The following is a 14,535-nucleotide window of genomic DNA, read 5'->3' on the forward strand; positions in this document are numbered from 1 at the left end:
GTGCCTACATATCATTCCTTACACTGCACTCTACCATCCTCCACAAACTTAACGGTGAGCTCTTTGAGTGTTAGACTAGTGGCTTCTTTGCTTTTGTGCTATCACTAACAGTGGCTGTGTCCTCACAAAAAAAGAGTGGTGTGACTAAATAAGTAACTAATAGCTTACAAGTGCCACTTGGATCTATATTTTGCAGACTCCGAAGTAGGCATCATGGTGGATGTTATTGAGCTAAATGGGGCTTGGAGCCAAGAGACATTAAGTAACTCACCAGCATAATGAATTATACAAATCCTGAATTGTTCAAACTGTCATAAAATGAATCTAATCCTGCTGGCTGTCTCTGGCACCTCTGGTTCTCAGTCTTAACAAACATAATATCTAGCCAGGGAGAAAATGTTAACACCTGAAAAATTAATAAGTGCGAAGGAATTGTGGGAAAATATAACGTGGCAATATGAGATACTGAGAGCCTTTATAAATAAAGCAAGATGTCAATATTTCACAACAGATGACATAAGGCAATAGGTAAGTATTAAATGTATAGCTCAAAAATAAATGCTTGGGAGGACATCAAAGCCATCAAGAAAGACATCAGATTTAAGCAGGGCTAGATGTGGAACTTGAAAGATGGATAGGGTTCAGGGTGTTGGAAGGGAAGAAAAATCAATCTTGACAGAGCAGACACCTTTAGCAGAGGTGCAGAGGTGCAGAGGTGGAGATTTCCATGAGATTGTTCTCAGAACAGTAGACACTGACATAGTGAGTGCTGGTCTCACCAAAAAAAAATGTAATTTTCTGGTAGATTAAAGATTTTGGCACTTTGATAATGACATACTTCCAAGGTTCTCTGAAGCAAAGGGAATTTAGAAGATTCTATTAGATTCTGCCAGTATCTTTGTAATCCACTTTTCCCTAGAAAACTGTTGAATATCAAGTAAATAAACTGGTCTCTCCCAATACCATTCTCTCAAAAAATATAGCTTTGGTTTTTTTTTTTTTTTTAATTAATTTTTATTAGCACATGCTCAGGGCACAGAATGATTACATTCATTGTGGGAGAATTGATAGATGAACAAACATATTTCAATTATTTTTCTCCTTCCACTCCATATCCTTTTATAATAGTGTATTTGAAAACAGATATGTTTGGGAAACTCAGTATGCTGCATCTGTAATCAAGTCTCAGTTCCTGAAAAGCTGTATTTGTAAGTTCCAAACAAAAGGGTGAAATGAGAATGCAATCACATTTCATCCACCCTGAGACACTCCATTGCTTCAATTTCATTATCATAGGGGAAAGTTGCAGAAGATATAAAGATGCTTTCCACTCTGTGAGTTTAGTAACTTATTTAATTAGAATTGGTAGGGTTATGGTATGTGTGAGACACCATTCTAGGCTCAAGGGATGTGACAATGTATAAAAAAATATAGTCACTGCTTTTATGGAGTGCTAGTCTAACAAGTTGCTACCTCAGCATCTCCTGGAAGATTATCTCCTCTCTGACCAAGGTGAGTACAAGCTTCCTACACTTAGCATCCTTGCAAACTGGCTCATTTCAGACGCTTTTGTCTTCTCATATAGCAATGGTAAATTCTCAAAGTAGATGATTTTCTTAGCAGTAATAGAGGCCAAACTTATCAAGTGGGATGATCCTGGGATAATGTCATAACCTCCTCCCTTGACATTATGTAACAGAGGCATTGGAGGCTCCTCAGAACTCTTGAGCCCCAGTGCTCCTTTATTGAAGTGTTGCTTACTGTTGAAAGTACTAGGAATTACATCCTGCATGTGTGTGTGTTGTCTTAGGGCCCGCTCGACTACAGAGCTGTACCCCAAACCAAAAATTGTATTCTGGAAACAAGATTTTAAAATGTTTTCTTAGTTATTTTACTGTTAAATGCACATATATATGTAATTTCAGATTCCTTCTTAGTAAGTTCAGATCAGCAACCAGAGGAGAAATTATAACTCCAAAAGCTGAAAGTGGACGGAGCTACAGTTTGGATTTAGACATTCAAAATTTTCGGAGTTTAAAGTCAAGTGCTGGTTCAGAAAGGTAAGAGACCAAGAGATTGAGCAATGGGACAGGTTGAGGATTAACTTGATATATTCCTCACTGAACAGGGCTCCTAGGCATATGTCAAGGATTTCCACTTGGACAACTCTTGATATGTTAGGTGAAAAATCAGGATGCTTTTTATTTCAAATGGAAATAATCTAAAAGTCTTCTGGAATACAGCTATTAGACTCATCTGAATCATCTATAGGGGTGAGATTGTAGGAACTCAAGGCTGTAGTTCAAATGAAAACATACAGAACAAATACATACTTTTCACTGATCTCTTGAACTTCTTCTGTTTAAGCTTCTGCAAAGAAACACCTAAGGGTCCTATACATTCCTTAGAGCTTTCAAAACCTATAAATAATTTTATCACTTGAATTGCCTCAGGGAATATTCCATAAATTTCACTTCCTTCTAGTTCCACATCCTCTGATTCTCAGTGACCTAGTGAGAACCTCCTGTGCATAAAACACACTTGTCAGGAAAAGTAAAGAGAAATTGAAAGGATAGCCAAAAGCATAGTCACTTCTAATCAGGCTTGATTTTCTCTGTCCTGTTGGGGCATGACTCAAGGCATATTTTCATGATGAGTGTATTATCAAACAATATAAAAAGTTCTAACCTCATACTTCATTGATTTGTCCAAACGTTAACTCTGTTTTGTTTGCCAGAAACAAAAAGAGATTTTGTTTTTTCCTTTGGTAGATTCTGCAAGAGAATTGTAAGAAGCACTCTTTTAACTATTGAAGAGTTTTCCTCCATGGTGATCTCTGTTTCACTTTTTCCTACACCATTCCTACAAGAAATGCTATTTGCTGTAAAACCATACAGAAAAAAATAAGGAAGAATCATTTATCATCCAGTATCAAATGATCATCACAGTATTCAATATTTTCCAAATTTTTAACAACAGATATACTCCCTTTATGATTAAAAAACATACTTGCCTTTGCCCTTGGAAGAGTTTTGTTTAGCTTCTTTTATGGCAGCCCCATATTGAGTCACATATAAACTTTCTATAAATATTACATGTTTATTTTTGATTATTAAACTCCTGATTCTCAGATAGTAGTGATCAAAATTCTTTAGAGATGATACGAAGCTAAGTAAACATTTCTTTTTGCTCAACCTCCTAGAGACTGTTTTGATGAGACATCTTGGCTTACACTTCAAGCTACCATTTAAGAGAAACAGTATCTAAAAAGAAGAAAGTCAGAGTCTTTTGTTCTGAAAGTCAAAAAGCTTTCAGGCCCAATCAAGCAAATTTAAATCATAACACTTTAAGTTATTCTACGAGAAAAAGGGGCATGCTTCCCAGTACCAATGTACTTGATACTATTATTCTAGAGATTATGTGTTTGTGTTTAATCCTTGTGTCTCATCCCCTGTGAGGTGTAAATAACCATGGATCTATAAATCCACATAAACATGTTTAACATGCACTGATATATGGACTCAGAAGTTTCTTATTCTTATTATAAATTGGAAAAAGTTCCCTAAATATACTTTGTACTTTAAAATGTAATTGCTTGAAATTTTCTACAGATAACCAGAATAAAATAGGGCTTTTGGGACTTTATCTGCCAAGAACAGAGTTTTTTAATTTCATTTAGAAGGAAATAAAAATGCTCAGGAAATGTCCATTGCATGGAACGTGTGTTTATCACAATGATGGCTCAATAATGAACTGCCACTGTGATCCCTTCCATTATTGCAACATAATTCCTTAGAAAGTTGGGGCATTTCTAGGACTCCAGCTGTAACATGACAGATCGATCTATGAAAGTAGCATTTGCAATCCGCTAGTAGAAAATCGCTTGGAAGTTAGGTTGCCATGCAGAGCTACTAAAGATCTGGGATCTAATGGGTTACCCTTTAAAAAGAAAGGAAATGTGAACCTTTGAACTTATAGTTGCTCCATTTAGGAAAAAAAGTAGGTAAAATTTAATACTGTTTCTAGTCAGCATTTCTATGATGATGAACATTTTACCAGAGGACCTTATCCATTCTCATACCCATTAAATGCTCATTATTTGCCTCATAGAACCGCCCTTACACACACACACACACACACACACACACACACACACACACACACACAGAGAGAGAGAGAGAGAGAGAGAGAGAGAGAGAGAGAGAGAGACAGACAGACAGACAGAGAGACAGAGAGAGAGAGAGAGAGAGAGAGAGAGAGAGAGAGAGAGAGATTCTTTCCAATTTAACCAATTACATTTAGTTGCTCTCCAGGAATCCTGGGACTCATTTTTGCAGTTTCTGGAAAGCTTACCTTGCTTGACTGTGATCCAAGATAGAAATCATACCATTTAAGCTCATCCTCATTCCAAGCACTGCCCTTCTACTTGTCATTTTCTCCTGAAAATGTCACAGGGTTGTATCTTGGAAATATTATGGTACCTTCATGATGAAAATCAAGCAGTCTTCTTGATATATATTATTTTAAGAATGTGAGTTTACTAGACCCATTCCATCATTAAATGAACTCCCTGAGGTTTTTATCAGAAGTAAACTTTTTATTGTCCTGGATGTAACTTTCATTGTCATCTTTGTGGTTGAGATACCAGTTAGGTAGTATCCTCTTACTGCCCCTGTGAGTATAGTGAATATAGCAAGGTGAGAGTATCTTAGCTCACAGTCAGGGTCATATCCATTAACTCAACAGTAATGTTTTGTGTATTAGCTAGAACATGTTGATGTTATTAGCAAATCCTTTTTCCTAGGCTTTAAAATAGCTCAAATGTATAATATATCTCTGAAAGTATGAAGATTTTATTTTATAATACTAGCTGTGATAATTTGTGACACAAAAAGTCTGTCATGAGAATTTCCCTCTGAAGGAAAATTACTTTCACCTCTCTCCTATGCCTTTGTTTCATTTCTCTGTGCTGTCAGTTTCTTTTTTCCCGTTTTAATCTCTTTTGGGTGAGCACAGCCTTCTTTAGTGGCAGCAAAGGCTGGGAAGTTAAAGCCACAAACTAGCAAAACTGCTAACAGCATAAAGCAATTAACAAAGCCATGATGGCCCAAGAAACAACAACTTTCCTTTATATGTATAGATAGTCAGACCATAAATCATTCCATCCTTGATTTCTGTTCACTTTACTTACAGTCCTCATAGTTTTAATAAAGTGAGGGATTGTTACAGTTTAGATCTCAAATGTCCCTCCCACACACACACATGCAAAATATCTCATGTTCAGAGGTAAAATTTCTGAAGAGTATTTGCATCACAGGGCACTAAACACATCAGTGAATTAGGAGGGTCCTGGTTGATGGTTGATCACTGAGGCTGTGTCTGCGGCTCCTCCCTTCTTTCTCGCTGCTTCCTGGCTACCAGTACGTGAGCAGCTTCCCTCTGTCATGCTGTTCTGCCCTGGAGGCTGGTGATCATGCATGGACTGAGACTTCTTAAACTATTTGTCAGAATAACCTCATTTAACTTGTGATGTTGCGTATATTGTATCAGCAGTGAGAATGTGACTAATACAGAAAATTTGTCTGACAGATGGGATTGTTGCTGTGATTGTGTCTGACCATATGGTTTAGAAGCCTTTGGAATTGATTTTCAGGAGTTTGAAAGGGTTTTAAGATGCTACCTAGAGAATCCCTGGAATACTGTAAGCCAAGCTTGATAGGTGGTTCTAGTTGCAACTTAGAAGACCAAGGTGCTAATAGGAATAGATATAGTAAAGCCTGACCTAATGAGACTTTAGATGGGAATGAGGACCATATAGAAAACTGGACTGGTATAACTGTGTTATACTCCTGCAAAAAGTTTTTTCTGCATTTTAACCATGTCCTGAGATTTTGTCCAAGACTGAGATTAATGGTGGTGGATAGTTGATCAAGTGGAGCAAATTTTATGACAGCCTAATATTCATGCTGTGGCATGAGTGCTGCTTACTGATTTTAAGCAGATCTATTGTTAGAATCAGAAGAGTAAAAAGCACAGCTGAATGATCTAGATAGTTTTCAGTTTTACCAGAAAAAAAATCACCTGTATATTTGGTGAGAGCAAGCATGGTTGCTAAAAAGATATTACAATTAAAAAGAAGACAAATGCTTTGCATCACGACAGTAGGAAAGATGGCTTTAAGACATCTCAAAAATTGTCCAGACCCTATCTATAACAAGCTAAAAGATATGAAATGGCAACTATCTTTCAGACTTTACTTTGAAAGAGAGCCCAAGACCATCCTACACTTTCAGGGCTGTATAGAGAAGTTTCCCCTGAGTTCAGACATCTAGGCCTTTAAAGATCTCTGTAGCCATGGATCAAGTGGACCAGGCTACTGCTTAAGCTGGCAGTAGACGTTGTGTTTTCTATGTAATACTAGTTTTTCTTGAAAAATGCAAGAGTCATAACATCACAGAGGCTTGCACGCAGATTTTAGAAAAATCCCTGGAAGGCCAGGAAAAAGTATACATCATTCTCACAGTCTCTGCCAGGAGCCCCTGAGAGAGCAATGTGTACAGCTGTGAGAGAGAAGCCAAAGCAGTGGTGGAGACTCTATCAATTGGGAGATAACAGGAATGTGAAATGTTTGTAGAGCAAAACTACATAGCACCAGAGGCTAAATAAGCTGCAACTGGCAAGGTCATAACAGCACAGCTCTTTGGAGCTCATATCTCACCAAAATCTACCCAGGGTACTGGGCATGAATTTACAGAATTAAATGATTATTCCATTGGTTTTAGATCTTGCCTTGATTGATTCCTTTCTGTTTTCCTATTTCTTAATTGTGAAATGAGAATGCTTACTTTGTGACATTGTGTGATAGCGGTACTTAACTTTTTAGTTTTATAGGGTTTCACAGCTAAGAATTTACCTTGAGTCTCAGAGGACACTGTAGATTGGAACTTTTCAGCAACTCTAGAACTATTAAGACTCATAACTCTTAAAGTTGTACTAAATGTGTTGTGTGTAATGAGTTTGACATGATCCTTTTGAGGATTAAGGGTGATATGTTATGGTATGGGTGTAAAAAGTCCTCCCAAAATTTTCGTATGCTGAATCAAGGCTTTTGAAAGATGATTGGATCACAGAAGTGTGATACTAAGCAATGTATTAATACATTGATGAGATCAAAAATTAATGTGCTGTTAGATGGTAGGCCCTATTTGAAAGTTGGTCACTAAGCCCACAACCTGGAGGGATATATTTTTGTTTACAACTCCTATTTTTTCTCTGTAACGTTTGGGTGTCATGGGTTGAGAAGCTGTCCTTTACCATGCCCCTCTTCCAGGCTATTTCTGCCTTGGAGCCAACCAACTATAGGATGAGTTCACTGGAAACAGTGAGCCAAATATACCTCTCCTCCTTTGAGTTGCAAGTGTCAGATATTTTGTACCAGCAACTGGAATGTGTCTGAAACAGGTGTTATTTATATTTATATTAACACTTGACATTATACACAAACTACCACTGGATCCTTTTTCTTAAAATTGTTTTCTTTTCCCTTCCTTTATCTCCCCCTTTTATCTCCCCAGTACCTCTTTCCTTTTGAACAATTTCTTCCTATTTAACAATATCTGTTGTACATCTTCGTGCTTATTTACTCTTCCGGTTTCTCACACTAGAGAGATAATGTGATACTTACACGTGTGTCTCTGTCATGGTTTATGTCTGTGTCCCCCAAGCCTCATGAGTTTGAACTGTGCATTTGTTATTTGTTCATTGTCTAGTGCTTGGATTGATGGTGTCAGTGTGCCACCCACATAGGGGTGGAGCCAGGATGTGATGTAATGGCAGGAAGAAGGTGTGTCTTGCTCTTTGCCGGTTCCTGTTTGCTATTTGCAGCTGCCATTGACAGCGGCCCAGCCATGCCCGCCTGCCTTGGAGCTAACTAAGTGTGGACTGAAACCTCCAAAAACTGTAAGAAATAAACCTTTCCTTTCCCAACTTGGGCATCAGGTATTTTGTCGCAGTGACGAGCATTAAGTAACTAAGACAGTCTCATTAATTTTACTTAAGAGTATTGTCTCAAGGTGCATCCATGTTCATGGAAATGTCTCAGGTTTACCCTTTATGGATGAATAGTATTAAAACATACATCTTTTTATCCATTTGTCAGTTGACGAGCATTTGGTTTGTTTCCAAGTTTTAGCAATTGTGGCGCTATAAACATAGGCTCACATATATCACTGTGGTATGCTTTTAATTCTTCTGGGAACATATCAGAAGGGAAATTGCTGGGCCAAAAGGACCTCTCATCTTGTTTTTTGACTAATTCCCACACTGATTTCCACAGTGGTTGCACCAGTCTACACTCCCATCAATGATGGAAAAAGGTTCCTTTATTTGCACATCACTTCCAGCATTTGGTATTAGTTAATTTCTTGATGATAGCCATTCTTTCTGGAGTGAGATAGAATCTCAGCATTAATTTGCATCTCTTAAATGGCCAGTGATATTGAACAGTTTTAAGTTTATTTATTTGAAATTTGTATTCCTGCATTTGAGAATTCATCTCAGATGCCCATTTTTGTATTCGGTTTTTAAATTTGGGGAGCCTGTTATTTTTTAATTCTTTATATGTTCTAGATATGAGTCCTTTTAGGGACAGCTGGCTAAATTTTAACCTACTGGGTGGGTTGTCTTTCACTCTGTTGGAGGCTTCTTTTGCTGTATAGAAGCTTTTTAATAAGATGAGATCCCGAATTCTTTATAGCATTACCCATGCAATCTGGGTTTTGTTCTTGGAACCTTTGCCTACAGCAATGTCTTCAAGAGTTCTGCCTATTTTCTCTTCCAGCAGATTTAGTGTTTCTGTTTTAATACGTAGATCTTGAATCTATTTGGATTTTAGTTTAGTGCATGGTGATAGACATGCATCTAGTAAAAGAAGTAAAAGATCTATATACTGAAAACTATAGTACTCTGAAAAAAATATTGAAGAGAATATCAGAAAACAGAAAAATATCCTTTAATAATGGGTACAAAGAAACAGTGTAATGAAAATGGCCATACTCCAAAAATTGTTATGCAGATTTAATACAATACCAATCAAAATACCATCAGCATAACTTACAGAACTAGAGAAAGAATTACTAAAATTCATTTGTAACCAGGAGAGATCTAAAACAGCAAAAACGGTGACAACAAAGGCATGGTGGGGACATTATAATCCATGATTTGAAATTATATTACAAAGCTACTATGATAAAAATAGAATGATACTGATGAAAAAAAGCAGAGCTGAGGATCAATGGAACAGATTTTAAGATGTAGAAATAACACCAAACACACATAGCCACCTTATTTTTGGCAAAGGGGCCAAACACATTCACAGCAAGAAAAATAGCCTCTTTAATAAATGTGGCTGGAAAAACTGACTTGTTTCATTCATGGATCCAAATGATTTCAAGCTGGAGCCTACTCCTTGCTGTTTTTTTGATTCTCCAATTGTTTCTCCTGGTTTCACTGCCTTAACATATTCTGTTTCTATAAATAAAACTTAGTATATTTGTTTTCTTCAATGTAATAAAGTTTCTTTTACTTATTGCTCCCTAATATGCATTATGTGATATGCTGCATTTTCAGAGTCACTAGGATAAAATAGATGGCCTTTCTTTTGCCAGTAACTGAGAGCTAGAAATATATGACTTGTTGACCTATGCATTTAATTTATGCAAATAAATTCAATACACAGTTTTCCTAAAATTATTGTCCCAGTACTGTATGTCAAATGGAAAATGTGTTATCTCTTAGGCAGTAATACTATTCCATCCCTTAAAGAATTTTCAATGTAAAAGAGCAGGAGGAATAAACAGACAAATAATTTCAAGATAATATGATATCATAATAACAAGGAGTTCTCTGTAATAACAAAGATAGAAATTACCCTCCCAGAGAACCAGGAAAGTGTCTGTTAAGGAATGAGAAAGACTTGACCAGAAGAAGTAAAGTAGGAAAAGCACTATAGACTGAGGAAATGAAAAGTACAAAGAAAAAGGGGCATAAAATAACTTGTGTGTACTAAGGGAACTGTGGTGGATTGGTAACTGGTGGTCACCTTGCAGCATACAGCTGAACTGAATCAGCATGGTGCCAAATGGGATGGTCCACCTGAGTGAGGATTGTTGTGAGTATAAAAAAGAGATTTGGAGAAAAGAGTAGTGTTGTTGTTTGGTGCTGTTGGTTCTCGTGTTGCCGTGAGTTCTGGAGGAGTTTGTTGAGCTTCTTCCCTGATATGAACTTGGTTGTTCTCATCATCACAGGATCTCAGGATCTTGTTGTTGCTGAGAGCGGTTACAGTTCACTTTGGGAGAGCTCTGTTCCTCATGTAAAGCATCGCTTCCTGGCTCTAGAGGAGAAGATGATGTGCTGCTTAAGCTCTAGAAGAAGCTTGTCACACTGGCTTCTTGATATGAACTTGGCTGTTCTCATCACTAGAGGAGCTCTAGACCTTATTGTTACTGAGGATAGCTGTGGTATTTTTCGGGGGGAGCTCTGGTTCTTACTTTGAGGTTGCTTCCTGACTCCAGGGCAGAACCCTCAGCCTACCAGCACAGCTAGCTTCCACCACTGACCTTGGGGCCCTCCCCATGCAAATCTGTGAAACAGACTTGCCTGAGTCATTGTTGTGGGTTCTAGGCCTTCAGTTGAACTCATAGGATGCATTGTCATGGGACTGTAGGTCTTCAACTGAACTCATGCAGGATATTGCCATGAGAACCAGGCTCTTGCCTGGATTTTCTAGGTCTTTAGTGTGTAGACAGATTTCTTGAACATTCTTTGTATTTGACATCTTGGGTGACCATTATAAATAATACTATAAATTATGTGTCCTGCATATATTTGCTTTCCTTGTAACCCCTGATTACAACAGAAACAAATATTTGAGGATATTTAAAATATAAACATTGAAGTGTTCCATACAAGAGATGACAGGGCAAGGTAAGTTGGACTACAATGTGGATTGCTTTGTATACTTTCTTCAATAAACAACATAATATTCTAGATAAAACAAGAGTTTAGCAAATATGAAGAGAGTTATGGAGAATTTGCTCCATTATCTGCCTAAAGCTAAGTTCTGGTAAATCCTTACTTTCTTTATTGTCCATAAGAAAAGGCAGTTGACATTCTTCTACTTTTCCTTGACTTCCAGTTCACTCCAGATATTTCATAGCTGTTGACATCTGTCCTCCATTTGGTTTCTATTTGCATTTAGAAATAAAATATGTGATCAAGATTTTTTTGATGCTCCAAACAAAGTTTTATCAGACTTGGAGTACTAACTGTTTTTCACTCTTTTCTCCATACCCAGCCAGTGTCCTTCCTTTCTGGCCACTTTCTCCTCCATTTTAAAGGAAGTCCTTAAACATTGAAGAAGCCACCAACAAATCAGCTTTTGTTTTATTATATCAAATTATAAATGTTCTTTATATAATTAACACTGGTTAATTAAAGATAATTTCATTTATGACGTCAACATCACACAACTTCTGCCCTCTCTTCAAAATTGCAAAGGAAAGATATGCATAAGCAAGCTACAAAAGAAATGCAGCAATGAGGAAATTGGAGGGAGAGAAGCTTCCTGAGAAATTTAACATCTTCCCTGTCTCTCTGCTTTCTGATTTCTACACTGAAGAATTCCTATAGTGGTTCACCTATGCCTAAATATCTTTCTGTCTCTCTCTGTCTCTCTGTCTTGTTGTCTCTCTGTGTCTCTGTGTCTCTCTGTCTCTGTGTCTGTCTGTCTGTCTGTCTGTCTCTCTGTCTCTCTCTCTCTTACACACACACACACACACACACACACACACACACACAAACAAAATAAAACAACAACAACAACAAAAAAAAACACCTGAAAGTCATTCCTCCGGAAAAGTCAACCTCTCCAAAGGGTCTGATTTTTAAATGGAGACACATAACTGTGTGGGTATGCATGCACACGTATATGGACACACTCAGAAAGATCAATGAACTTTTTCTATAATGGCACAGCTAGCCATTGGTGGACTTGCAGCCACAAGATCATTGTCTCAACTCAACTCTGCTGTTGGAGCCTGAAAGCAGTATAGACAACAGATAAAAGAATGAGAATTCCTAAATTTCAATAAAATTTTATCCATGGACACTGAAGTTTGAATTTCAAATAATGTTCATGTTTAACAAAATATTTTACTTTTAATTTTTCACATTTCAAGATATGAAAAAATTCCTAATTTACTGGCCATACAAAAAAATTTTACAAATGTGCCCAAATCATACTTTGCTGACCTCTAGTGCAACACATTCACTCAGTAACACAAAAAGTGCCTTTTCGTTTATCATAATCTGAGCCATAAGGACAACTTAGCTCTCTTCATTTAAGTGCTGTGCTGAATAAAGAACATAGTAGTATAATGGCATAAGGGGATGGGACAATGCAGGCAGATAGTGATCTTAGAACTATGAGCTTATAGGTGTAGTTTAGATGAATATTTTTAGGCCTTATTTGCCTAGTGGAGTCACTTGGAGAGTTTTAGCACATGCTGGTGCCTACATACTGCACTCAGAAAATTCATTGTGATTAGTTTAGTGAATGATCTGAACAAAGACTTTTAACAGCTCCCTAAGTGTTTCTAATATACAGCCAACAGTAAAGGCTATCCATCTCACATAAGTTAGTTCACAAAAACATATTTTTGGATCACTGAAGACTCGAAGACAGCTACATTCAACTTTCCGCTTTTCTTTATTATCTTTCATGTTTATTTTATTTTGCAGACTCAGCTCACTTTGCAACTACAATCTCCCTTGTTCATCTTTCTTCACACTTCAGATTTAAAATAACTTTGAAAAGTTAGGACAACTCAAAAAAGTCTGAAAGAATAGCATGCATTTTATATGTGCTGTGCTGTGCACCAATTTCTTGGTCCCAGGAGTGCTGGTGTTTTTAAGTTAAAGTTGCCTTGTGAGAGCACTAATTTAACCGTGCAGGCACAGGCTCAACAATGTTTCAGGCACTCTGGAAAACTGAATCCTGGGAAATTTATTTCCTAGCTGTGACTCTTGGGAGACTATTATGTAAACCAGAAAAACTACTCATTAAATTTTAGTTTCTGTCCCATATCTTTGATTCCTCTATTCAGAAACAAATATATCTGAGAAGGCATTATCAAGATTTGGGAAAAGCATGGGATTAGAGATAACAAAATAGAACGCTTTAAAATATAGATCATAAGAGAAATTAAATGAGACTTTTCTAAACTAGAAAATGTAACTTTCCATTACTAATAATAATCAAGCTCCCCAGCCTGCGTCATACCCTCACACTTGGGCCGTATTACAGTGAGATAAATGTATCTTTCCTGCCAGTTTTCCCTTAACCACACTTTAGCTTGAAATTTTGTTGGCACTAACTTCTAATACTTTTTATTTAAATCACAGCTATGTGATATCTGAATCAAAAATATCTCTTTTTAAATTGGCCTTTAAACTTTTCTACTTTAATTTAGACTTGAAGGTTTTATCCTCTTCCTATTTAAGTGAAAAAGGATCATGCATTTTGTTATATTTTTATAACAACTGAAAGTGTTGGCACCCAAATATTTGTGATAATCTGCCTCACTAGACTAAACTTTTTTTAGTCTAATCAACTGAAAGGAATATATTTTTGAGATGCTTACAGTAAATATCAGGGGGAAATTAGAAAATATATGTCATTTTTGAGAAAATGCTGCTGGCAATAGTAATTTCCAGTAACTGACTTACAATCACAAGATTTTTTCCTTACTACAGAATAGCCTTTTGAGAATCATTACCACAATTAATAAACTTCTACTAGTGATTCCTTTGAGTAGAACTTTTTAGTTTCATCAAGGCTAACTCAGATGAAAACTATTACAACCACCTGGGTCTGATAGGACCTTCAGTACAGATACAAGTAGAAATATCCACATGAATCTTTTTGGTTATAAATTCTTGACTCCTGCAAGATTCATCTCTAGCCTCTTTTTTAATGATAGTGTATCTTAAATAGTAGAAAGAGTTGTGGTAATGTAATGATCACAGCACAACTTCACTGTGTAGGTCTCTAAACTTCTCTTTATTGATACCTGTGACATGAATGACACACATGGAAAAGTATAAACATGTTATCAAACGTAGATCCAAAGGAAAATAGCTCAGAAAATCACCCTGAAACTTAGAATTCCAAATTACACCAAGATATTTAATAAGAAAATTAGATTCTCTTGTGAGAATCAACAGATACAGTCATAAACCTCCCTCCTGGACTAAATCAATAGTACTATCACTACAATTGTCATCTATAGAAAGAAGAGGCCAGAGACTACACTGTATCAAAAGGATGCTTCCCAGCAAATTTTAAAATTCTCTTACCTTAACAGCAAGGAACTAATTCCCAGATCTCTGTCCTTTGATTGTCTTTTAATTGACAGTTCATTCTATTAGTGCACATCTATCCTGGTTGTAATGATTTGATTTTGGTGAAATGATGAA

The 14,535-nt window shown here is 36.7% G+C and overlaps 1 protein-coding gene across 4 annotated transcripts in view; it reads left to right on the forward strand.

The window, feature by feature from the left end:
- The window catches only part of Sytl5 (synaptotagmin like 5), a 127,935-nt gene that overhangs the window by 65,210 nt on the left and 48,190 nt on the right, over positions 1–14,535 (forward strand). For all 4 annotated transcript variants that reach the window (XM_063245692.1, XM_063245693.1, XM_063245694.1 and 1 more), the window contains one exon: positions 1,926–2,060. In XM_063245692.1, the coding sequence (XP_063101762.1) occupies positions 1,926–2,060 (135 nt within the window). The remainder of the gene's footprint in view (positions 1–1,925; positions 2,061–14,535) is intronic.

Source organism: Cavia porcellus, unplaced genomic scaffold, assembly GCF_034190915.1.
Source record: "Cavia porcellus strain 051 isolate PalLab524CR breed Dunkin Hartley unplaced genomic scaffold, mCavPor4.1 scaffold_3, whole genome shotgun sequence".
In the NCBI taxonomy this organism is placed as follows: Eukaryota; Metazoa; Chordata; class Mammalia; order Rodentia; family Caviidae; genus Cavia; species Cavia porcellus.